The 23,556-nt window shown below is 39.5% G+C and overlaps 1 protein-coding gene across 10 annotated transcripts in view; it reads right to left on the bottom strand.

Annotated features, from left to right (window-relative positions):
* The window catches only part of nAChRalpha4 (nicotinic acetylcholine receptor alpha4), a 270,245-nt gene that overhangs the window by 72,372 nt on the left and 174,317 nt on the right, over positions 1–23,556 (bottom strand). For 8 of the 10 annotated variants that reach the window (XM_070279509.1, XM_070279508.1, XM_070279511.1 and 5 more), the window contains one exon: positions 7,276–7,391. In XM_070279509.1, the coding sequence (XP_070135610.1) occupies positions 7,276–7,391 (116 nt within the window). Of the gene's footprint in view, positions 1–7,069; positions 7,206–7,275; positions 7,392–12,650; positions 12,836–23,556 lie in introns of those variants that run through there. The other 2 variants (XM_070279513.1, XM_043212508.2) reach the window with 2 other exon arrangements.

Below are 23,556 nucleotides of genomic sequence, written 5' to 3'. Positions count from 1 at the left end.
ACTACTTATTAACATTCCGAACTTAATGTGGCAATGTGATAACTGCGTCATTGGAAATGATTCGCATTCCAAAATTGATGAGCTAAATCATAAAGTTCTAGATCTGGAGTCCCGCTTCGAAAGCCTTAATGCCAAAGTTGACCTAGCCCTGGTAAATGGAGCGGCTGTGCCTGCTGGACGCGCCTCCTCGGCTGGGGTGCAAGTTGTTGCTCCCCCTGCTATGCCCACCAGCACTGGGAGCATAAAGGCTACTCTGGGGCAGGCCCCAACGGCATCTAAGGGGGCTGTCCCGAAGAAGAAGAAGCGGATCAACCCTAATAGGCGCATTCTGGGACAAGCTCCCAGTTGCGCTCAACTTCAAGTGCTTCCCACCTTGAAATACCTTCATGTGGGTAAATTCGCGACGTCTACCCAACCGGATGCATTGTGCAAATTTGTCGCAGATAAGCTGAACGTGGAGCCCAATGATTTAGTCTGTGCTAGGCTGATCAAAAAGGATGCTGACATCAACGCCCTCAAGTTCGTCAATTTTAAATTGGGAGTTCCGGAGCAAAATTTCCCAACAGTCTTCAATGACGATTTTTGGCCTATGTCGGTAAAAGTCAGCCGGTTTGTTCATAGAGAGCCGGCTAAGGTTATTGACCTCCCGGCGATTCTACCTTTACCGCATTCGCAATCTTCAAAAAACCCCCAGTAAGCGGCGCCGCTGGCGCCGTTACATCGTTTTCTTCTCAAGCTGCAGTTCGTCACCCCGATTGCTCTCTGCTGCGCTACCAACAACAATCGGCGTGGGCGTTCATGGTAACGGTTGACGCTGTCTTCAATTCCTCCAATAATTGGCTTCGTTTGCTGATCGATATTCTTCAACAACAACAACTTTTTTCAAGGCGAGTTGTTTATTTCTTATCTTCACTTGTGGATGCCCAGCAACAACAAGACGATGGTAATCGAGACGTTGGCAGCGCATCGCTTATCTTATCTCTTTTCGTTGGGCCACTCGCTGGTGCTTTCTTTTCGCCGATGGAAGATGTTTATTTACGTTTTGGACCCGTGGGTGGATCTTTGCTGCGTTTGGATGTGCCTGACTATGAACGTTCAATGTTTTCACCTGGCACGGAATCTGCCTTGCTACTGGACTCTCGCAGGTCTACTGATGAGTCTAATGGAAATTTCTATGTGTCCTTGTCGGCTATTTTGCAAGCTATGCGTATTGGATATGCCTCCACATGCACCAGTACCAGGAGTGCACTTTCACCATCACCGCCTTGCCGTCCAATTCCCAGTTTGGACTGTAGCTACTCGTCGTCCTTGGACCCTAATAAAAGCCTAAAAAGTTCTATTCCAAAATATATCGGGTATGAGAACCAAGACCCGGATGGTATTCCTCAATTCTTCTGCCTGTGATTTTGATGTAATCATCCTTGTGGAAACCTGGCTCAATGACAAATTCAGCTCCTCTGAGTTCTTCGAGCCTAATTTGTACCATGTATTTCGAAAGGACCGAGATGCATTCAGTACCCAGTGTGAGCGAGGTGGAGGTGTGATCATCGCTATCCGTCGATCTCTTCAGGCTACACCACTGCGCCTTCCGGTGGCCGACCCTTTACTGGATCAGCTTGCGGTCTCAATCCAGGGCGTCCATGGCCCGTTCGTCATCATTGCATCATACATCCCTCCGAACAGCGCATTCAGTATATATCATGCGCATATGGAAAACATCACTAGTGTCTGTGCTAGAACGTCGGACCCTACCGCTTTGATGGTAGCTGGCGATTTCAACCTGAGCTCCATTGTCTGGTCTTGGGACCCGGAATCTCCCTGCATGCTACCTAGCAACGTTCACCAGAGTCATGAAATTGTAGTTTTAGATGATATTTTTAGTCTGGGCCTCTCCCAAGTAAATAATATTTTTAATGATTTTTCCAAAATTCTTGATCTTATATTTTTAAATAATTTGATTAATAGTAAAGTAGAATTATGCAATGTACCATTAAGTCCTTGTGATATGCACCACAAGCCGTTGGTAATTAATATTGAGTTTTATAGTTTTTTGCCTTCTGCTTCCCCCATTCCATATTATCATCTGAATGATACTAACTTGTCACTTATTAACGCCTCTATTTCAGCCTTTGATTGGGTTTCCCTTTTTTCGGATGGCTCAATCGATGATTGTTATACTAAGTTCTTGGTTGCCCTTTTTAATATTATTGATACTTATGCCCCTGTGAGGGTACGAAGATCCTATAGGCTTCCCTGGTACACAAAAGGTTTAAAAAACTTAAAGAATAGAAGGGATAAGCACTACAAACGATTTATATTGACAGGTGAGACTCGAGCAGGAGAGCTGTACCGGCAATTTAAGCGGGAATTTGATTTCCTTAATAAGTTCCTCTACAATCAGTATATATCCGATGTCGAAGCTAGCCTTCGATCCAATCCTAAAGCTTTTTGGCGGTTTGTTAACAGCAAAAAGTCAAAATCGGACATACCTTCATCCATATGTTATGGTAATTTAGCAGCCGACTCGGATCAGGGCGTTTCTGATCTTTTTGCAAAATACTTTGCCTCTAACTTGGAGCCGAAGGTTCCTTGGAGTGATCATGAAACTCTTCTTAGCATTGAGCCTTTTCTTAATGTGAGTAACATGGACGTTTTGGACGGTGACCTAGTTGAAGCCACTGGACATCTGACCGAGTCGCTCACACCTGACGTGGACGGTATCTCCCCATTCTTTCTTAAGAGGAGTATCGCTTCTCTTTCTACTCCCCTTCAACTGCTGTTCTCCTTTTCGCTCTCTTCTGGTAGATTCCCCCACCGGTGGAAGATTACTTCTATAACGCCTATTCACAAAGGTGGCAGTAGGTGTGATGTTACTAACTATCGACCTATAGCCAAAATTTGCAACGTCGCTAAGATACTGGAGCGGATAGTAACTAAAAAATTGACTTTTCTGGCTCGCAATTACATATCCCCCAACCAGCATGGTTTTCTGCCTGGGAGGTCCACTACCACTAATTTAGCTGTCTTTTCTAAGCACTGCTTTGAAGCTTTTGAAAACCGATTTCAGGTTGATGCCATTTACACCGACTTCTCCAAAGCCTTCGACAAAGTGCGTCATGCTGCCCTTCTGGCCAAATTATATAAGTTAGGTATTCATTCCTGCCTATTAAGTTGGTTCGAGTCTTATCTGGCTGACCGACCTTGCCACGTTACTGTTGGAGACGCTATCTCAAGTCCATTTGTCACCTCCTCTGGTCTTCCACAAGGCAGCTCTCTTGGACCTCTTCTATTTATCATTTTCATTAATGACATCTCGTCATGCTTTCGTCATTCGCACTTTTTAATGTATGCGGATGACCTTAAAATCTATAAAGAGATTAGCTGCATTAGTGACAGTTACTTGTTACAGGAGGATATATCCAGAGTTTACTCATGGTGCTCCCGCAATCTTCTTCCATTAAACTTATCTAAGTGTTTGTTTACCCGTTACAGTAGGCGGTCTCTTGAAATCTGTACGGGTTATTCCATCAATAATTATAATTTGGCAGCTAAAGAAGAGGTGTTAGACCTTGGTGTCTTATTCGACAGCAAATTTAAATTTTCGGGTCACTTAGACTACATTTTACCTAAAGCGTATGCTATGCTGGGCTTTGTTAAGAGGCACGTGAACCAGTTTAAAAGTCCATACTCGAGCCTCAGCGTCTATGCTGCATTCATTCGGTCGAAGCTGGAGTATGCCTCAATCATTTGGAACCCGGAGTGTAAAGTTCGTTCCAATAGAATTGAGCGACTCCAGAAAAAATTTTTAAAATTTGCACTTCTGCCTCTAAGGTTTCAGGATCCTGTTCCTTCATACCAGAGCCGTTGCCTTCTTCTGAACGTTTGCACGTTGGAGGATCGGCGTAAACTGGCAGCGTTAACCTTTTTAAATAATTTAATCGTTAATAACATTGATTGTCCTTTTTTGTTGGGACTCGTTAATTTTAATGTTCCTCAAAGGGATCTTCGTACCTTTGCCCCCTTTCGGGTCAAATGTCATAGGGCCAATTATTTCTTAAATGAGCCGATAGAGCGGGCTCTTTCTTATTTTAATTCTTTGCCGCCTAGCCTCCGAACTGAGTGGGGCTCTGATAAGGGTGTGTTAAAACACAAGTTATTAAGGCATTTATTAAGTTTTTGTTAATTTTGTAGTTTTATTTATTAGGTGTAAGTTGTTATGTTATGTAGCCATGTAAGGATTTGTCCATTGGCGAAATAAATAAATAAATAAATAAATAAATTTTTTTCAGCCCCAATCAACGTCCGACTGGCGAATGCGATCACTTGCTCCCCCTCTTCAGTGTCCTAGGTCAGGACCGCCCCGACACCGTAGTCGCTGGCGTCCGTTTGCAGCACAAATCTTTTCTCAAAATCTGGGCACTGGGTAATCTAAGCAAACTCTAGCAGATCGTTCAGGGGCTTCGCGATTTCTGCAAAATCTGGAACGAACCGCCGATACCATGATTCCATCCCGATGAACTGGCGTACTCCCTTGACGTTTTTCGGGGGTTGTAGCTCCGTAATTGCGGCGACCTTTCCTGGATCCATGAGGAACCCCTGGCTCGTTATTCGGTGTCCCAATTATAGCAGCTCCTGCCTGAAGAAATGGCATTTTTCCACATTTATCCGCAGGTTCGCCGCTTTCAACCTCCTGAACACCTCCTGGGTTTCCCATATGTTCCTCCTTGGTGCGTCCAACTTCAACTGGTACAGACCATGCCAGAGACCATGTACCATGGACCATGAATGGTCCATGTACAGACCATTCCCTGGTACGGTGAAACCTTTCCTGCTTCCTTTCTCTAGCGGCATTTGCCAATAACCGTCCTTCAATTCGAGGCTGCTGAATAATCTCGCCCCCCTCAGTTGCTCCAAAATTTAATTGATCCGTGGCATCGGGTACGCATCTTTTATCGATTTTGCGTTAATCTGCCGGAAGTCCACGCACATCCTCCAATAACCCGTTTTCTTCTTCACCATCACAATGAACTGCGCTATTCGAAGGCTCGATGCATCCTTTCTCCAGCAGCTCTTTAATCTTCGCGTTTACCTCTCTCTGTATTTTTGGGTTTGCCTGCGCATGTCGCTGTTGACTGTCCTGGCATCACCATCAGATTCAGGGTCTTTGTCTTGTCACCGAAGCTTATTCTTGCTTGGAATGCGGCGCGTGTCTCCGTATGGCTTCCATTGGCCAACTTCAACAGTCTCCTTGTCGCGATGCGTTGCCCGGTGATTTCCGGGCTCTCTGCTAGTTCCTCAGAACTTGCCGTTGCTTCTGTATCCAGCATGGCCTTTACTTCTGAGCCTCCAACCTCGATGGTTTCTGTCAACTGCTGCTCGTCTCCGGACAGTCCTCCTATTAATTTTGAGAGGCAGCACCGTGCGATCCCTGCTCTCCTCCCTGTTGCTGGGACTGCTGGCAGCATTCTGTGCTCCTTACCCCTGTCGCGCCGCACATCTTGCAGAGCAACATTGTTGGGTTCCTGCACCCGCTCGCCCAATGGCCCTTGCCACCACATCTGTGCGGTCCGGTCGTTGGTGAGCCGATTTGTGCTGGCCCTCAGGCTGCCATCTAGGCATCCAACCTTAATGTAGGTTGCTCTGCCACCTTGGTGTCCATTGTGTTTTGGATGGCCGGGTGGTGGAACTCATCCCGTTTTCCTCTCTGGGTCCATTAATCCCTTTGGTACACTGCTACCTCGCCATGCTGCGGTTCCTCCCTTTGCCACCTTTCCTCTACGGCCGGTTGACTGTGGATTCATCGTTGTTCCGTGGCGACTTGCGCCAACTCCTCGAACTCCTCTGCCATGCCCATCACTTCTTCTAAGAAGAGGCCCTATAAAAATTTTCATTTCATATTCTTTTCGACGAGCTTCTCGATTACCTCTTTCGTAGTTTTTCCCAGTGGCTTCATTAGGAACTGTAGGTCCACCATGTACTCTTTGAATGGTTTTCCACGTTGCTGCTCCCGTTGAAGAATCTGATCCGCCAACTTTTCGAAGTATTCATTCGTCAGAAAAATGCTTGTTAAGCTTGGGTTGAATTTGGCCCATGTTGCCCACTCTGCGTCGTTCATGATGAACCATCTTTGAGCCCTATCCTGCAGTAACTCTGGCATGGTCCTCGGGATCGTGTTTATATCCAGTTCATACGTTTTTGTGGATCACGTCACTAGGTCGAGGAACTCCAACGGGTCTCCTGTTCCGTCGAACCGAAACCACCAAACCGTAGTCCACCAAAACCGAGACATACTTCCTTGACTGTGGCTCCATGGTCCTTGCTACTCTTGGCTTCGGTACCGCCAAGCTCTCTATGAGTCTCTCGGTCTCGCTTGTCGCTCTCTGCCTGGAGGTGGACCTTTGCACGAAAATTTCCTCGAACCCTCGTGTTAACGCCAGCACTTCGTCTTTGGGCTCATCGACCCACTTCGCCACCAGGGATCTCATGGTTTCCACAGTCCCGTCCGCTGGTAGACCAAATTTTCTGCATACTTCGCTCAGCTCCTCCTTTCTAAGTGTGTACATCCAGTTTTTCCTTCCCATATTTATAATACTTCTAGACTCAATGCAATCACGTAGTTTGAGCGCCATTCTTCACATGTACTAGTCCAAGTGCCATCTTATTTTTTGAGATAGCTTAGAATTGTGGCTGAATGGCATCAAATTTTCCTAAGCCTTGCAGCTTGAGCTGCGTTTTCTACGTCTACAAATTATGTTAAGTAAGTCGCATGCTTTTTCCGCTGTATCAGCACTAAAAGCTGTCAAGTTTGTAGTCAGCGGTAACCGCCGAGCCACAGCCGCATACTTTCTCGGAAGAATGCTAAGTAGTAGTAAGCTATAGGAAACTGTCTAGCACCCAAGCATCCAATTTTGGGGTGATCCCAGTGTCGGCCGTCAGTTACAAGTAAACAGTAAACTTCGGAATGAATAGTAATGTATCCCCAAATTTTTATTTAGACGTTGAAATGTATATGCGCCCAATTCAACTATTTGAGGGCTGCCTCAAATCATTGTCACGGGCTTTCATTTGCGGATGCTAGCTAGTCCCCTTGGAAGCGACTCAATTTCATCTTGGAAGTGGACATGTTGATGCAAATCATGTGGCCTAATACCAGGAAGGGATTGGGCGGCGAGCCCAAAGCTCAGAAAGCACGCATCGGACATATGCTATCGTATATTTTAAGACATAATTAATTGAAAATATTATGATTATATTATGTCATATAAGATTTCTTACCTTACTGCTGGTACTTCTAATATATCCCATTCAACAGACATGTAAAACTCTGACAAATCCACACCAACGTCAACTACGTTACTGCCTTGTTGTTCATCCATATGTCTAAGGTCAACCTTGAATAATAGATTTCAAAATATAACTTTAAAAATACATTTATAATAAAATTAAAGTTTGGAAAAATTGATACTTAAAGCATACAAAAAATAAAAACATGGAGTTGGCCAAATTTCTTTTTAAAACGTTTTCCAAAAATTGAAGTAACAACATCATGCGTGTAACTATTTTAATAGGTAAATTTAATGTTTCACCACAAAACATAATTAAACATTGTTCAAATCTATAATCAATTTATCCTATGAAACTACTAACGAACTACTAATTATAAGCGTAGAGGAATCGTAGAGCAAACAAGAATTTTATAATGGTGAGCATCGAAAAGTTTAAATAGTAAGCATATTTTTCATGTTATATTTCGTAAGCATATTCTCAAGAGACTAAGATATAATCTCCGTTATTATAAAAATAACGTTAAAAGTAATGATCGAAAATCCAAAAAAATTCAACAAATGGAATCTTTGTTCATTAATCCTCCAAGGCAGGTAGAAGCAACGACCGGCTCTTTGGTGAATCTTGACGAAATCTTCAGGATTTTCTAGTTACAAGAAGAAATTGTACAAACTGATCCCTGAGTCATAACTAAAGGCTTGTTATATTGGGTAGACAAAGTATGGTAACTTTTTGGGCATTCTAGAATTATTAGCCAATTATATTTATATATAGTTAAGCTTGAGTAGTTAAGCAGTGACAAGCAACTAAGAAAGGGCTTCGAGTTCATTATTTGGTTAGAGTCAATTTTTCAGAGATAAAGTTCTTGCAACGTTTGGTCCTTGGTCCCACCAGTTCTTGCTCGTGTAGATTTTGTAAATACCCTGCAATACTTATCACACCGCTAACTTCACCGGTGGGTGGTTACTTTGCTGACCCTAAGGTAAGTACACGCCGAACAACCACGTAGAAACTAGCGAAACTATTTTTTTTAGCTAAAGCTTCAACGAAAATTACCGGTCAATTGACGGATTTGTTTTTTATGTTAATTTAAATGCAAAAACGTCTATTAAGCTTTTTGTCTTTGTTTGTTAACATGTCTGGAATGCACTGTTCCAGAGTAAAGAAAAACCATAATAATCAACCATTTGTATTTATACCCTTTCAGAGGGTATTCTAATTTTGTCCAAAATGTACCACGCAGTGAGACATCTCCAACACTATAAATTAAATATATTTTTGATCAGGATCACCTCCTGAGTTCACATGAGTATGTTCCTCTGTCTGTCTTTGCACACACCCTTTTTTCTAGTCGGCCGTTTTTGTTTTGGCCGTCCTCCATCTTTAAACTTAGCCCACTTAGTTGATGTACTTCCTTCAGCTTTGCCCAAGCCTCAAATGATGTCGTACACGCCATACGCTCAATTCACACCTGCACTGCCAACAACAAGACCTCTTGAAGGCAGCACTCACTTAGAACAGGTCACCTTTGAACAACAGATTCCAAGTTATCTTTCATCAGAAACCTAAGCCTCAACCTTTTTTTTAATAAGGTATTTATTTATATTTATTTATATATATTTATATATATATTTTTTGTAGTAAGTTACTTACTAATTTGTCTATACCTCTTGCAGAGGGTATTATAATTTTGGTCAAAAGTGTGCAACGCAGTTAAGGAGACATCTTCGACCCTATTAAGTATATATATTTTTGATCAGGATCACCTCCTGAGTTGATATGAGCATGTCTGTCTGTTCGTCTGTCTATTTCTACACAAACTATTCTATCAGTTATAAAGCTAACAATTTAAAACTTTGCACACACCCTTCTTTCCTTTGCACGCTATATATAAGTCGGAAAGGCCGGGATCGGCCTACTATATCCTATAGCTGCCATATAACTGATTGATCTGGAATGGTATAATTTTGGTATTTTTAGACTTAAGGGGAGGGTAAGGTATTAAATTTTTATTTTTTTCATTTTTTTTTTATTTTTTAAATTGAATGCATAATATCTGAAGAATAGTGTGTCAAAATTTCAAGTCAAATTAAACAAAATTGACGAAGTTATTAGTTATTGACGAAGTTGCTTGCAAACGTTTTACACTGGATTTTTTTGTGTTTAAAACTTTAAAGCGTTTTTCCCACAACTCACGTTTTCAAAGTCGGTGCCCCTCATAACTTCAAAACTACTGCACCGATCCTTTTGAAATTTTAAACACCATTTCTGTACATATTTTACGAGGTAACGCTGTCGAGTTTTTTTTTTTTTGTTCATAATTTTGATTTTGCAATGACAAATTAACCGATTTTTTCCCAAAAAATTGAGTTTTTCACTTCAAAGTCTTCGAAAAAATTAAAAAATTGCAATTTTCAAAAAAAATTTACAGCGTTACCTGGGGCGAACTATTATCTAACGAATGAATTTTCATTTTTTGATTACAAACGATCCAGCACCGAGTTATGAGGGGCACCGCAATTCAACTTTTTTTTGCGACACGTCCGGACAATTGCTACCATTGCCATATTTTTTAAATATTTTTTTGTAAAAATTTTATTAAACATTCTTCTAATGTCATACTTTAATATAGCGTTGGTTGAATAAATAAATTTTAACTGTGTCGTCAGGAAAAAAATCACAAAAACATGGCTTTTTTCGCATGATTTGACCTTACCCTCCCCTTAAAGAGTTGGGATTCTATCTTAGTAAAATAATACGGAATACAACTTTCGTGTTTTTTAAGATGTAACCTTTGAAATTTTTACAGATTTTATTTTTTGCCAAATGATTGGACCTACCAAATTTCATTGGATCGGCCGTCTCTATCCTATATCTGCCAAATAACTGAACGATCGGAATTGTTTATTTGATGAGCTTAATGCTTTTTTAAAATTTATATTCTAATAAATTGGTTTTATAATAAAGTTCTCATGATGATCGCGCAACTATATCTGATATTTGTGATTCATATCCGATCTGATCTGCTTTAATTTTTCTTAAGTTACCCGATCTTAAGTTAGCTTTCCTTTCTTGTTCAATTAATTTTTTTTATGCTAAATATTATTACTTAGATTAACATCATAAAAAAGAAATAAGACGGGACACAAAACACCAGGTGTAATTTCGACATTTGATTTTTCATTCGGACAATGGCTGAATGGTTAGTGTCGCATTGTTGAGGAAGGATGCCTCAGGTTAAACCCCTTCAATGGAAAAAACATTAATGAAGAAAAGATCATTTAGAAGATTTAATAAAAGAATAGAAAAATAAAAATTAAATGTTTAACAACTCACAACAGGTAAAGTTCGCCACTTTCGTGGCCCGTGTTGTCCTTACCCCATGGTCGAGCGCCTCGTCAAGAGCGCCAGTTTCGAAAAACTGGTCATCGAAAATTTCTGAGTAGTAGATATTATATAAACCTCTATATGGTACAGTTAGTACCTTAGTAACTTAGTTGGTACCATAAAGTTTAGTTTCGAGGGACAGAGTAAAATTTTTTTTGACAAACTAGCATTCATACAAGTATTCACGTATATCCATTATAATTGCAGTAGAAAGTGCACTTATTTTCAGAGTGAATGATTCCCATGCCATTTTGATACACTCTGGTCTAACCTGCCCAGACCTCACTACCTCTTCCTGGAGTCGTTCCTGAAGGACCGCAAATTTGCGGTCAGATGAAGAGAGGCCACTTTCGGACTCAGGGAGGTCCGCGCCGGAGTCCCTCAAGGCAGCAGGCTGGGCCCTTTATTATAAAATGTCTACACGGCCGATCTCCCAGTCTTGCGGAGCCCCAACATAATGGCAGCGACCTATGCGGACGATACCGCCTTCCTGACCGCTGCTGAGAATGCTTTAGAGGCAGCTGCGGTCATGCAGGAGCAACTAGATCTTCTCGGAAATTGGCAAAGAAGGTGGAGTATTCAAGCGAATAACACCACATTTTTCTCTCCATCAAGGAAATCGCCCACCTGTACACCTCAACAGCTCGACCATCCCACAAGTAGAAAACCCAAGATACCTAGACTTCACGCTAGACAGGAGGCTTACTTGAAAGCCTTACCTAGTCAAAAAGCGAAAGCATAGTGAAGTAAGATTAAAGGCGTACTATTGGCTGATGGGTAAGAGGTCGAAGCTAAGGACCTTTTCGAAAATCCTAATCTACAAGGCGATTATTCGGCCAAGTTGGGCATACGGGATCCAACTTTTCGGCACGACCAGCAAGACTAATATTCGGACTATCAACACATTTGAAAATAGAGCCCTCCGTATCGCCACTGGGGCCCACGACAAGCAGACAATCCACGAGGTGCTTGGCTTCCCATGGGTGAAGGAGGAGATGCAGAGAAGCAGCAGCAAGTAAATTCAGAGGCTACACAATTACCCCAACGAGTTGGCGACCACCGAGTTCTGCTGCGCAGAACTCCCCCGCTGGACCTCATCCGACATAAATCTTAGACATTCTTATTTTTTCACCACTAACTAAGGCAAGTTTTCTGTCATAATATTTAATGGTTGTCCCTGTTGGACAGTTTTAATTAAAATCCCACCTGTCATAATAAAAAAAAAAAAAAATGATACATTTATTCAGATCTTTTCTACAAATCCAGACTAGGGCATTTTTAAGGACGGTGGCGGTGTGCCAAAACATAACTCAGGAAGAACAGACGCCACAGTAACAGGAAATGACCTGCAGTACTTTTTTTTTCAGACTCATACTCAATATGTATGAACTTTTGAACTTTTCGATTATGCAACCAATTTTTGGTAGCGTGAGTCTAAAGCTGTTGAGACTAAAAGGCATATTTCGTATGTAATATCTAATAAACATACGATGTAGATAATATGTATTTGTAATCTTTCGAGTCCTCTACCTCCATTGGTCTTACCCTCCTATCAGAGCCGTTGCCTTTTATTTAGTTGCACATTGAAGGACCGGAGTGTAATTGCAACATTGATGTTTGTGTTATTAAAAATTGTAGTTTGATTGTTTTCATTGCTCCATTTTATTGAGGCTGAACAATTTTGAGACCTTTAAGTGTCTCAAGTGTTGTATGGCTAATTATCTTTTCAGCAGGCCGCTACTCTTTCTTATTTTGATTGCCACCTATCCTCCGAAGTATGGTGAGCTGAGAAAATGGTGCTTTCAGGGTAGGGTAAGGTAAGGCTTACTGGTAAGGCTTTAAGTTTTGTTTACGATTGTTATATCGTACCCATGGAGAATTCATATACACCTCCTTTTGGCCACAAACCTTTGCTACTAATCAAAGTTTAAGTCTTGTTATATTCTATTAAGAGTCCTTTTTTTATAAGAAATACCTACCTTGATTCTGGAAGATCTACCAATGTGTCATTTCACTGTCCATTTTTTTCGTAGGATGGTTGCCACTTTAATGTGTATTTTTCATTAAATAACTGTTAACCGATTGCTGAGGTCTCAAAAAAACTGTTTTTCAATAAATCTTTGATCAAAAAGTCTGAGAGCAACCGTTTGCTTTGTTCGTATAAAAATTTGGATCTCGCTCAAATGACGAGCAATATTTTCTGTTTCCAATTTCTCTGTTCGTTCCGGGACTGTTTGACTTTGTGTGACGATTCAAAAAGTCTTTTTTGCATGTATGTGTGTATATGAAAGTTAGTGGTTCTTGTTTTATTTGCCTTTGTGACATTTGGATCTTCAGAGAAAATAATTAAAAAGAAAATGGGACGGAAAAATAACAAAATTAGAACGATGATACATTTTTATACAAATTTAAGGCTAAAATTGCCAAACTTGAGTGCGCTTGCACATGTAGTCTTGGCCATCTCGGCTACTAAAGTATCTGTTGAGAGAGCATTTTCAGCTTTAAAATTTATTCTAAGCGAACGACGGAGTTCAATGAATACGCAAAACCCTTACTCTTTATTGTTAGGCTGAACTTTAAATAAATATCATAAAAAAAAAATGATTAAAAAAAACAAATTACTTTTTAACACTGCGCACAGTAACACTGTGCATCGAACAGAATTCAAAGTGCTCGGTCAATCGGTCTTTTAATGAGGGTCTCGTCAATCATATCTCTTAGTGAGCGATGTACAGTAGGCGAGCATTTTACGAATCTCTCAACGTACAAAACTCAACACTCAACCGTGATTGTCAAAATTATTTTCGGTTGTTCTCATAAACTGAACATAAGGAAAAAAGGTTAACAGTTATTTGCGATCTATGGCATTTTTCCATTACCGCTTTCTTGACGTATAATCTTCGATTAACACTTACATTTACATTCGGCATTCAATAACTTTATAAAATTGTTTGTTGTTAAGACGATATTCTTTCTCAGTAAAAGAGTAATTTACGAATATAGATTTTTGAACTTTAAGCTGAAATATTTTATGCTGTATATAATGTATGGGCCTGGAATGACTTCATTATTTAAAATAAATTACGGGGGAACATCTATGTAAAATTTGAAGATTTGAAAAATATTTTTTATTGCTAAAATTATGCTGTAGGGCAGTGGTCGGCAGGGCCCGATTCCAGGGGCATAGGAAATTTCTATGCGCGAGCTCTACCACTCAAACACAGTATACAAGTGTGAAAAAAATGTATCCCGTGTATCGATAAATTCCTACGCACGTCGACTTACATCAACGTAAAGAAACTAACTTACCTTGAATTTTTGTTCCAGATCAAAAATAAAAAAAAAACAAGAAAGGAAAGCTAACTTCGGGCGGAGCCGAAGTTGATATAGTCAAAACCGGATATTTATCGCAACCATCGGTTATAGTTGGCGAATCCTTATGAGAATATCATAATAAATCCAATTAATTACAATAAAACATATAAAAAAAGTCCCAAGCTTCCATCTTCAAAAATACCAATGTTGGTATTTCTACCAAATACCATTTCCGATCGTTTAGTTATATGGCAGCTATAGAATATAGTCGTTTCGACTTATATACTGCGAGCAAATGCAATGCAATGTCATTTTGCTTACGAAAGCACTAGAAATAACGCAGATTTCCTAAGCCGCTGACCATTTTTAGTAATACATAACGAGCCACACTCTGAATATGTTTTGTTGATCGAAAGGCGACTGATCCCCTTGTCACCACGAACTCCTTACGTCTGGTGGCCTGGCCTTGAAGCAGATTTCGAAAAAGCGGTGAGCCAATTTAGCGTAGCAACATGCGCACAACTCGCACACAAATTTTTTTTTCATAGTCAAACATTTTTTTTAGCCTGAAATGGTCTAGTGACTTCCAAAGGAAGACAATTGTACAATGCAATTATAAATGTGAAAAATAAACTGGACTACGTTTCCCCTGGAAGTCCCACATACTGGCCAACAGACTCACGAAAGCTCCCAGACCTTATTGATTTTGCGGTGACAAAAAACATACCTCGCAATCTAATAAGTGCCAAAGCAGTCTTGGACTTATCATCAGACCCCTCGCCTGTGCATCTAACGCTTCTTCAAAGCCCAGAAATAACCGAACACCCCTTCAGCCTGACGACGCTAAAAACGAACTGGCTAAAATACAAAAAGTACGTAGTTCCCACATACAACTCGCCCCGGAGTTTAACATGGAATCGGACATCGACTACACTACGAGCGCCCTGGAAGAAGTACTCGTTGCGGCAGCTAAATTCTCTACGTCTCATGGGAAAGAAGTAGACCGAAACAAACACTTTAAATCTAATCAGCAAATCGACTAGCTCGCACGAGAAAAGAGAACCCTTCGTGATTGGCAAAACAGCAGAACACCAGCTTCAAAACAACGCCTTAAGGAAGGCTCTTCACCAACAGGAAAAAAATGCACAGCTAAGGGAGAATTTTTTGCCAACAAGCACAAAGTACCCCCTGTGGAGGACCCACCCAAATCTTATGGCCCCAATTGAAACGACCACCCCGATTAGAAACTCTTCGGGATACTGGGCTCGCAGCGACAAAGACCGAGCTGAAACATTCGCCCCACATCTCCAAAGTGTCTTCCAGCCAAACCCAGCCTCAAATTCATTCCTCCTGCCAGAAATTCAGCCAGAGTCCTCCCCTCAGCCAGCTGCACATTCATTCCGGCCGAACAATATCGAAAAAGTCATAAGAGGGCTTAAACCAAAAAAGGCTCCCGGTGGTGACCTATTGACCACAAAGATGCTGATCGTACTTCTAAAATGCGCTATAGAGGTCGTCTGCAAACTATTTAATGGAATCATTAATCTTGGCTATTTCCCAAAAAAGTGGAAGAAATCCATCATTATAATGATACCGAAGCCTGGAAAAGACCACACAATTCCGTCATCATACAGACCAATAAGCCTTCTATCTTGTTTGTCTAAATTGTTTGAAAAATGCTTGTAAACTCGCATAATACCACATCTGGAAGCTTGCAATATTATCCCGGCACACCAATTTGGCTTTCGAAGAAACCATGGAACCATCGAACAAGTGAACAGATTAACATCCGAAATACGCTTAGCCTTCGAACAGCGAGAATACTGCAGCGCTATTTTCCTCGACGTATCACAAGCTTTCGAACGAGTTTGGCTCATCGGACTCATGCACAAAATTAAAACGTATTTGCCAACATACACCCACAAGCTACTGGAATCATACCTCTTCAATAGGGTATTCTCAGTGAGATGCAACGCAGCTTCTTCGGGCGACTACACCATCGAAGCTGGAGTTCCACAAGGAAGCGCACTCGGCCCGTGTCTATATGTTTTGTATACTGCGGATATTCCTACGAGCGCACAACTAACAACCTCAACGTTCGCCGACGATACCGCTATCCTTAGTCGCTCCACATGCCCAATGCAGGCAACAACCCAACTGGCTAATCATCTCACAATAGTGGAAAGGTGGCTGTTCGACTGGCGCATTAAAATAAACGAACAAAAGTGTAAACATATAACGTTTACTCTTAATAGAGAAACATGCCCTCCGCTTTTACTAAACGGTATGCAGATCCCTCAAGCTAACGACGTAACGTACCTTGGCGTTCACCTTGACAGACGACTTACCTGGCCCAAGCACATTGAATGCAAAAAGATGCACCTAAAACTGAAAGCCAGCAGCCTCCACTGGATCATAAACTCACGATCGCCACTGTGCCTGGACTACAAGTTACTACTGTACAATTCAGTCCTAAAGCCAATCTGGACGTATCATACAGCGCGCACAATCAAAAATCTTGAGAACTATCACAGGGGCACCTTGGTATGTTCGCAACTAAAACATCCACCGGGATCTTGGCATCCTCGCAGTGAAAGACGAAATCCAGAAGCAAAAAGAGTCATACAAAGAAAAACTGTCTTCGCACCCAAATTTTCTCGCTCGGGGATTGACTCGGGTTTATAGCGTATCCCGCCTTAGACGCAACGACCTCCCAACCCAGCAATCGATTTTTAGGGCCGTCTAACTCCGTATCAGTCAATATGACTGTTAGTTAAGTTAAAAATATAAGATTTGATACACTTCTTGTTAGTCTCGCAAAGAGAAGATTCAAGAAATAAAAGCAACGTTAAAATAAAACAAAAAAAAAAAAAAAAATGGTTTAAATTTCCATGCACATTGTGCAGATTGGTTTGATAGCTATACTGTTAAACAAAACCTTATAGTTGTGGCAGATGTGTCACCTTTGGGTTATAAGTCAGTGAAATTTATTATCTTTAACATGTGTTGACATTTGACTTCTGTTGGTTAGAGCTAAGTAAGGCAGAATGATTTGGAAACTATTATTATAAATCAGCACTTTTTAATAATTGAGCTTTGAGCTTTATGAGCTCGATTACGAGAATCACTGTTGGCAAAGGTGGAGTGCGCAGCAACTTAAGGTAAGATCAGCAATTTCCGATTTTTGAAGTTCTCCGTGGATGGCTTTGAAGTCAACGTTCATAGGATCAAACTGGTCATAATTCACGTTGAGCAATGCACCTTCATTTTTGAAGTTGCCTGATAATCTTCAGGTCCGGGAGAATAGATTTGGCCTTCCATTATGAAAAAAAAACTCCGATTTGAAGTAGGTGTGACTGCACGCCGATCCGCTCGGCAGTCCCCAGTCCGGAAGGAGTCCTACTGGAATTGTCAACCAGCTGGCTCTCGCTTGAGTGTGGGTCCCTTTGCACCCCTTCAGCAAAATTAAGGCCGCTTGATAGTTTCGTATCCAAACTTGGCTTTCCAAAGGACCTATAAGGTTTTGGACTTGATTACCTTAACATTAGATATTTGTTCAAGCATTGTAGATACAAATTCCAAAGATAGAGTTTCAAGGGATCAGACCCATGGATATACGAAATAAACAGCATGGTCTAAAACCGAACCCCTGCAGCCTAACACAAATACAAAAGTGGTGCGCTTATCGCACTTAAGAAAGGGTCGCGTAGCAGGTCAGAGCGCAGTGCGTTGATAAGTAGGAAAGGAAATCAAATCAAAGGAAATATTCAAAAGGAACTCATTAGAGTAAGACCTATTTATTTAGGGCTCCTCTTAACAATATTTTTTAATTTAGTTTGTCAAGCAATTCAACAGCAACTCAGCTGAACAATATCATTGCGATGGTCTAGTTTCTTCAAGAAAATCTTCGTAATGATCGGATGTGACGGATCCGATTATTTTTCGTAAACATCGTTTTATACCCTTGCAAAGAGCATTATAATTTTGGTCAAATTGTGCAACGTGTCATTTTGGACTCTATTATTTATATATATTCTTGTTTGTTTTTTATATATTATATATTATTTTTTTATATATTTTTTTTTTAAGTAAAAACCTTGAACGATTCTGATAAAATTTGGGGAAAAATCAGTTGGTAAAAAAAAACAATCTGTATAAAGTTCTAAACTTCTATCTTTAAAAACACGAAAGTTGGGTCATTTACGACCTTTCAGTTTTATGACATCTATAAGATATAGTCGGCCGATCCTTATAAAAATTGGTGTGTCGTATTATTTTGCTAAAAATATAATCCATAAAACCAGTTTCTCTAACTCTAAAAACACTAAAGTTTAGGCATTTCCGATAAATGAGTTCTATGACATTTATAGGATATATCAGCCGGTCATTATGAAATGTAGTTTGTCGTATTATTTGGCCAAAAATAGAACTCAGCTCGTAGAAAATCCTAACTTTCTAACTTTAAAGTTGGAGAGCGACTTATATATTGCGTGCAAATGAAAGAGGGGTGTGTGCAAAGTTTTAAGTCGATAGATTTAAATCTGAGAGAATAGTTTGCATAAAGACAGACAGACGAGGACGCTTATATCAACTCAGGAGGTGATACTATTCAAGAATATATGTATATATTGTATATATATATAGTATATATGTATATATGTATACTTGGTGGGGTCGGGGATGTCTCCTTTACTGAGCAAAAAAGTGTGCAACGACTTTTGACCAAAATTTTGGCAGCCCCGAGCCTGTTAAGATCGCCTTTGTTTCGCCGTAGTACTGAAATTTATGAGGCTACATATTCAGGGGCGTTCGAGGCATTTTCAGAGGCTACATTTGTTCGAAAAACACTGACATACCTAAACAAAGTAGGCGAACCAATTCTGGCGGCCTACTGCCGTTGCTGAATTTTGAAGTATTCGATTTTTAAGACAAATCAATACATTTTCTAGGCATTCTAAATTTTTTGGGCGCAGAACTTTCACTGCATGGATTAATGGTTAAGTTGTCTACCTCCCAATCAGAAGGTCGTGGGTTCCCAGCAGAGAAAGCTGTTTTATATGATTAATTTTGTTTTTTTTTTTATTAAAAAAGAAACGAAATTGTTTCATAAGTGAAACAATTTTAGAAACATAACATTGACAGTCCCAGCATACGCACGACGACTTACTAGCTTAGAGGGATGCATGTCTATCCAATACAAAAAAGCACGAAAGTTCGATTCTCAGCGGGAGGTAAGTTTTTAAAATACATACGTAGCTTAATATATATATGTTACTTAACATTTTAGTAAATAATATTTAAGAAAAATCAATAAACAAAACAATTCAAAGAAAAAAAATGAGAATTTCTACCTCGCAAAAGGTAAAAATTTTTTAACTGATTCTGGGGCCGTATTCATGCCTGATTTAGCCTTTTTATACCCTTGAAGAGGGTATTATAATTTTGTCCAAAAGTGTGAAACGCATTGAAGGAGACATCTTCAACCCTATAAAGTATATATATTCTTGATCAGGATCACATCCTGAGTTCTTTCCTTCTTTCTTTCGCAGTATATAAGTCGGAACGGCTAGGATAGGCCGACTATATCCTATAGCTGCCATATAACTGATTGATCGGAAATGGTATAACTTTGGTTTTTTAAGTAAGAGAGTTCAAATATTGTATGAATGCTATTTTTGGCAAAATAATCATGCCAAATTTCATAAGGATCGGCCGACTATATCCTATAGCTACCATATAACTAAACAATCGGAAATGACGGAACTGTTGTATTTTTAAAGATAGAAACTTGCAACTTTGTACAGATTCTAAATCTGTACATAACTGAACAATCGGAAATGACCCAGCAGTTGTATTTTTAAAGATAGAAACTTGGAACTTTGTACAGATTCTATTTTTGGTCAGTTAATCCGACCCGCCAAATTACATAACAATCGGTCGACTATATCTTACAGCTGCAATTTGGTTTTACAGAATTACAGAATTGGTTATATTATGATATTCTCATAAGGATCGGCCAACTATATCCTATTTTTGCGATATATATCCGGTTTTAACTTTAAGGGTATATCAAATTCGGCTCCGCCTGAAGTTTTTCTTTCTTGTTCCTTTCCTTTCTTGTTTTAGGCCTTATTCAGCTTTCTTTTTGCGGCATTTTTGCTTTCTACTTTAGAAAATATTTCCACTCCTGAATCAAATCCACAATCAGGCCTGATTCAAAGCTGACTGAGGCATGAAAATAAATTCAAGACCGAGAGGAAATTTTTAAAAATTGTAGTATAAAATGCAGAGCCTCTTGTCCCAGCAATTAGGCCCGATTCAGGGCTGATCACCGTGTCTTACCGGTGATTCATCCATGTTTCAGGGCTGGTACGGCGAGGTACTGGCGGGTACTGGCGAGAAATGGATACTTTATTAAAAAACTTATTTTCTTATATCGTTTTTCGTTAAGTCAAAAGTTCAAACAGACACTTAAATAGTGGATTTTTTTTACATAAAGAAAACTTTTTATTGTTCTCAAATAAATGAAAAAGTACGTATCATACAAAAGTTTCAGTATCATTATTTTATGTGGAGAAAACATGTTCCTCCAAAATCATGACTCAACTAGGCGTCATTCATATCATCGCTGCGAACTACTAATGTCCTGATTCCATCGACGTCAACATAAGAATATCCATTTGGTCTACTAGTTTCATAAGACACAAACACTTTCTGTCAGCATTTAAAGCCTATTTTTGAATGTCAACATTTAATGTCAACTGCCGTAATGAATCGAAATTGATGAAGAAATTAAGTAACGCGGACAGCTACAAATGTGCGTGTGGTTTGTTCGACTGGTAGGAACTCCTTCATGGGAAGGAGTGAAACATAATATATAGGCATAGCTTCCATAATAAGGCATGGTCTTAGCTACGATTTAACAGAGCTCTGTACGGTGAGAGTTGCCGGATCATATTTTAACTTAAATTATTTCTGATTTGACTTCACTTGTGATTCGTTTCATACAATAATCAAAAATTTCAATAATATAATAGTTTCAATAATCTCTTTAGAATCAACTTTTCTTTTTATATAATGATATTTTAAAACTATGTGCTGAGTGCGTTAATGGTGTATGGGATATGATGTACATTTTGCTTGTCTCTATGGAGAGCTATAGGTCCAAGATTTGGCCATCCCAACTCGACTAATAGTCGCCATAGATATCTGGCAGTCGTTGTTAATGGGATGTACTCCGCTTCCGTGCTCGAGCTCGATGAAAACGCACCACCGGCAACGATTATGTGTTTCGTTCCGGTTTGTCACTGGACAAATTCAGTCAGTATCTGCAAAGCCGGTAACAGGCTAACCGGACAAGAATAGACTAAAATACCAAATTTTACACGGCTGGCGTCTCTACTAAAATCAAATCACGTATTGATATGTGTCGCATAAAAAGAGGTTATTTCTACATCACGCCTTCAAGAATTTCCATCGCATAAACATAGTAACAGTTTGCTCACTACATGAGAAAGGTCTGGACTACTTTAGGCTGCTAAATACATAAGCGAACCAATTAGTGGCTGAAAGCTGTTTTACAAAGGTTCCCTTTTTGCAACTACACTATGGTCCAGACAACCCCTTTTGTTGGACAAAATAAATTTTTAGATGTTCGAATATTGAAGGGATTTTGATCGCATTGTATTAAGAAAAGACTGACCATTAATGTTGCAACCCAAAAACTCTCATAGATTTGGCTACATTCGCGAAATCCGAACCGAAACTCAGCTGGTCATGTTCAAAAGCTTGTGAAAATAAGAAGTGAAAATCGAATGGTCATTTTCAATTTTATATAACTGGACTAAATACAATAAAGTTATCAATCTTAAAAGTTGTTGTGGTTTCGAAGTAGTTATACGTTAAAGTAAGTCGTCTCAACAGTGAAAATTTGCATGGAAATCTCGTTTTATACCTATTGTAAACAGCGTATCTTAAAACCTATTGTACAGCGTAGAGTAATAAATTCTTTTTCGATTGTATATAGTCAGAATTAACACTTTCAATAACTTTTTTTGGAATTTAAATTTAAAGCTCATAACCTCAAATTCAACAAATCGGAATTATTTGCTGTACGAAAGTCAGGGAAGATTCAGCATCCAAGGAGTAAGCAAATTCGAATTATATAAAAATTAAACTTTTGCCAATAAATCAAAGAACAAAATGAAAGCTTTTAAGGATGCTAATAAAAGAATATGCTATCGCTTAGCGGCAAAATGAAAGAATTGAGATCAAATTCAAAGGTATTTCAAAGCAGATTCCGATTGGCTTTGTTCTTAAGCTTGTGTATCGGTTCTCAAAAGAAGATATTCAATAGGACGCCCTGCATTAACTTGCATTGGAAATTCCGAAGGGCTCAAAGAAAACAGGTTGCAGATCATGTCGTGTCTGGGGTTTATTTCAGATTTCTTCAATAAAGCGGGTTCCTTAATGGGGAATCCTTCATCTAATTAATTTATTCAATAAATTTACAATTGTTTTTGCCAATTCGTTTTTCTTCTCGGTGCCACACTATTTTTATACGCTTGGAGAGGGTATTACAATTTTGGTCAAAGGTTTGCAACGCAGTGAAGCACACATCTTCGACCCTTTAAAATATATATATTGTTGATCAGGATCACCTTCTGAGTTGATATGAGCATGTCCGTCTGTCCGTTTGTCTGTCTGTTTCTACGCGAACATGTCTCTTAGTTTTGAAGCTATCGATTGAAACTTTGCACACACCCTTCTTTCATTTGGACGCAGTATATAAGTCGGAACGACCGAGATCGACCGACTATATCAAGAACGATCAGAGATCACCCAACTTTCGTGTTTTTGTAGATAGAAAGTAGGAACTTCATACAGATTCTATTTTTCGTCAGTTGTTACGACCTATTAAATTTCATAACGATTGGCAGACTATATCTTATAGCTGCAATATAACTGAAGGATCGCAAATGGTGTTTGGTATTTGGTAAAAATGTTTTTTTTTTTGAAGATAGAAGTTTGGTATTTTTTTTTCATTTTTGTTTTGTAATAAATTGGTTATATTATGATATTTGGATACATAATGATTGGCCAACTATATTCGATATTCAATATATTCGATATGCGATATTTATCCGGTGTTAACTGAAAGGGTATATAAACTACGGCTCCGCCCGAAGTAAACTTTCATTTCTTGTTTTTTTTTATATTTTCACTGCCTGTGGGCTATATTAGTAAAATAAAAAAACTAAATCGAAAAACCTTGTTTTATTCGTGAGTCATTAACTTATTCCAACAAAAGGGGTCGTCTGGACCTTAGTAAACTGGTACGAAACCCAATAGCCAGTGGTGATGCTGCAAAACGGCAACTTCGCATACCAAACATAGCCAGTAGATCGTTCTAATCGTTGATAAAACTTGGTGGTTGCTTCATTCACACGTCCTTGGTTAACTTACTGTCTGTTTGGCAGTCCACATGATTTTTAGGCATTTTAAACTTTTTAAATACATCATTCTTTGTTCGCATAACATATATGTGGATTTTGCATGAATAATCGTCAA

This window comes from Drosophila bipectinata, chromosome 3L (assembly GCF_030179905.1).
Source record: "Drosophila bipectinata strain 14024-0381.07 chromosome 3L, DbipHiC1v2, whole genome shotgun sequence".
In the NCBI taxonomy this organism is placed as follows: Eukaryota; Metazoa; Arthropoda; class Insecta; order Diptera; family Drosophilidae; genus Drosophila; species Drosophila bipectinata.
Note: the sequence above shows the minus strand (reverse complement) of the source record. Positions and strands in the feature narration are given on the sequence as shown.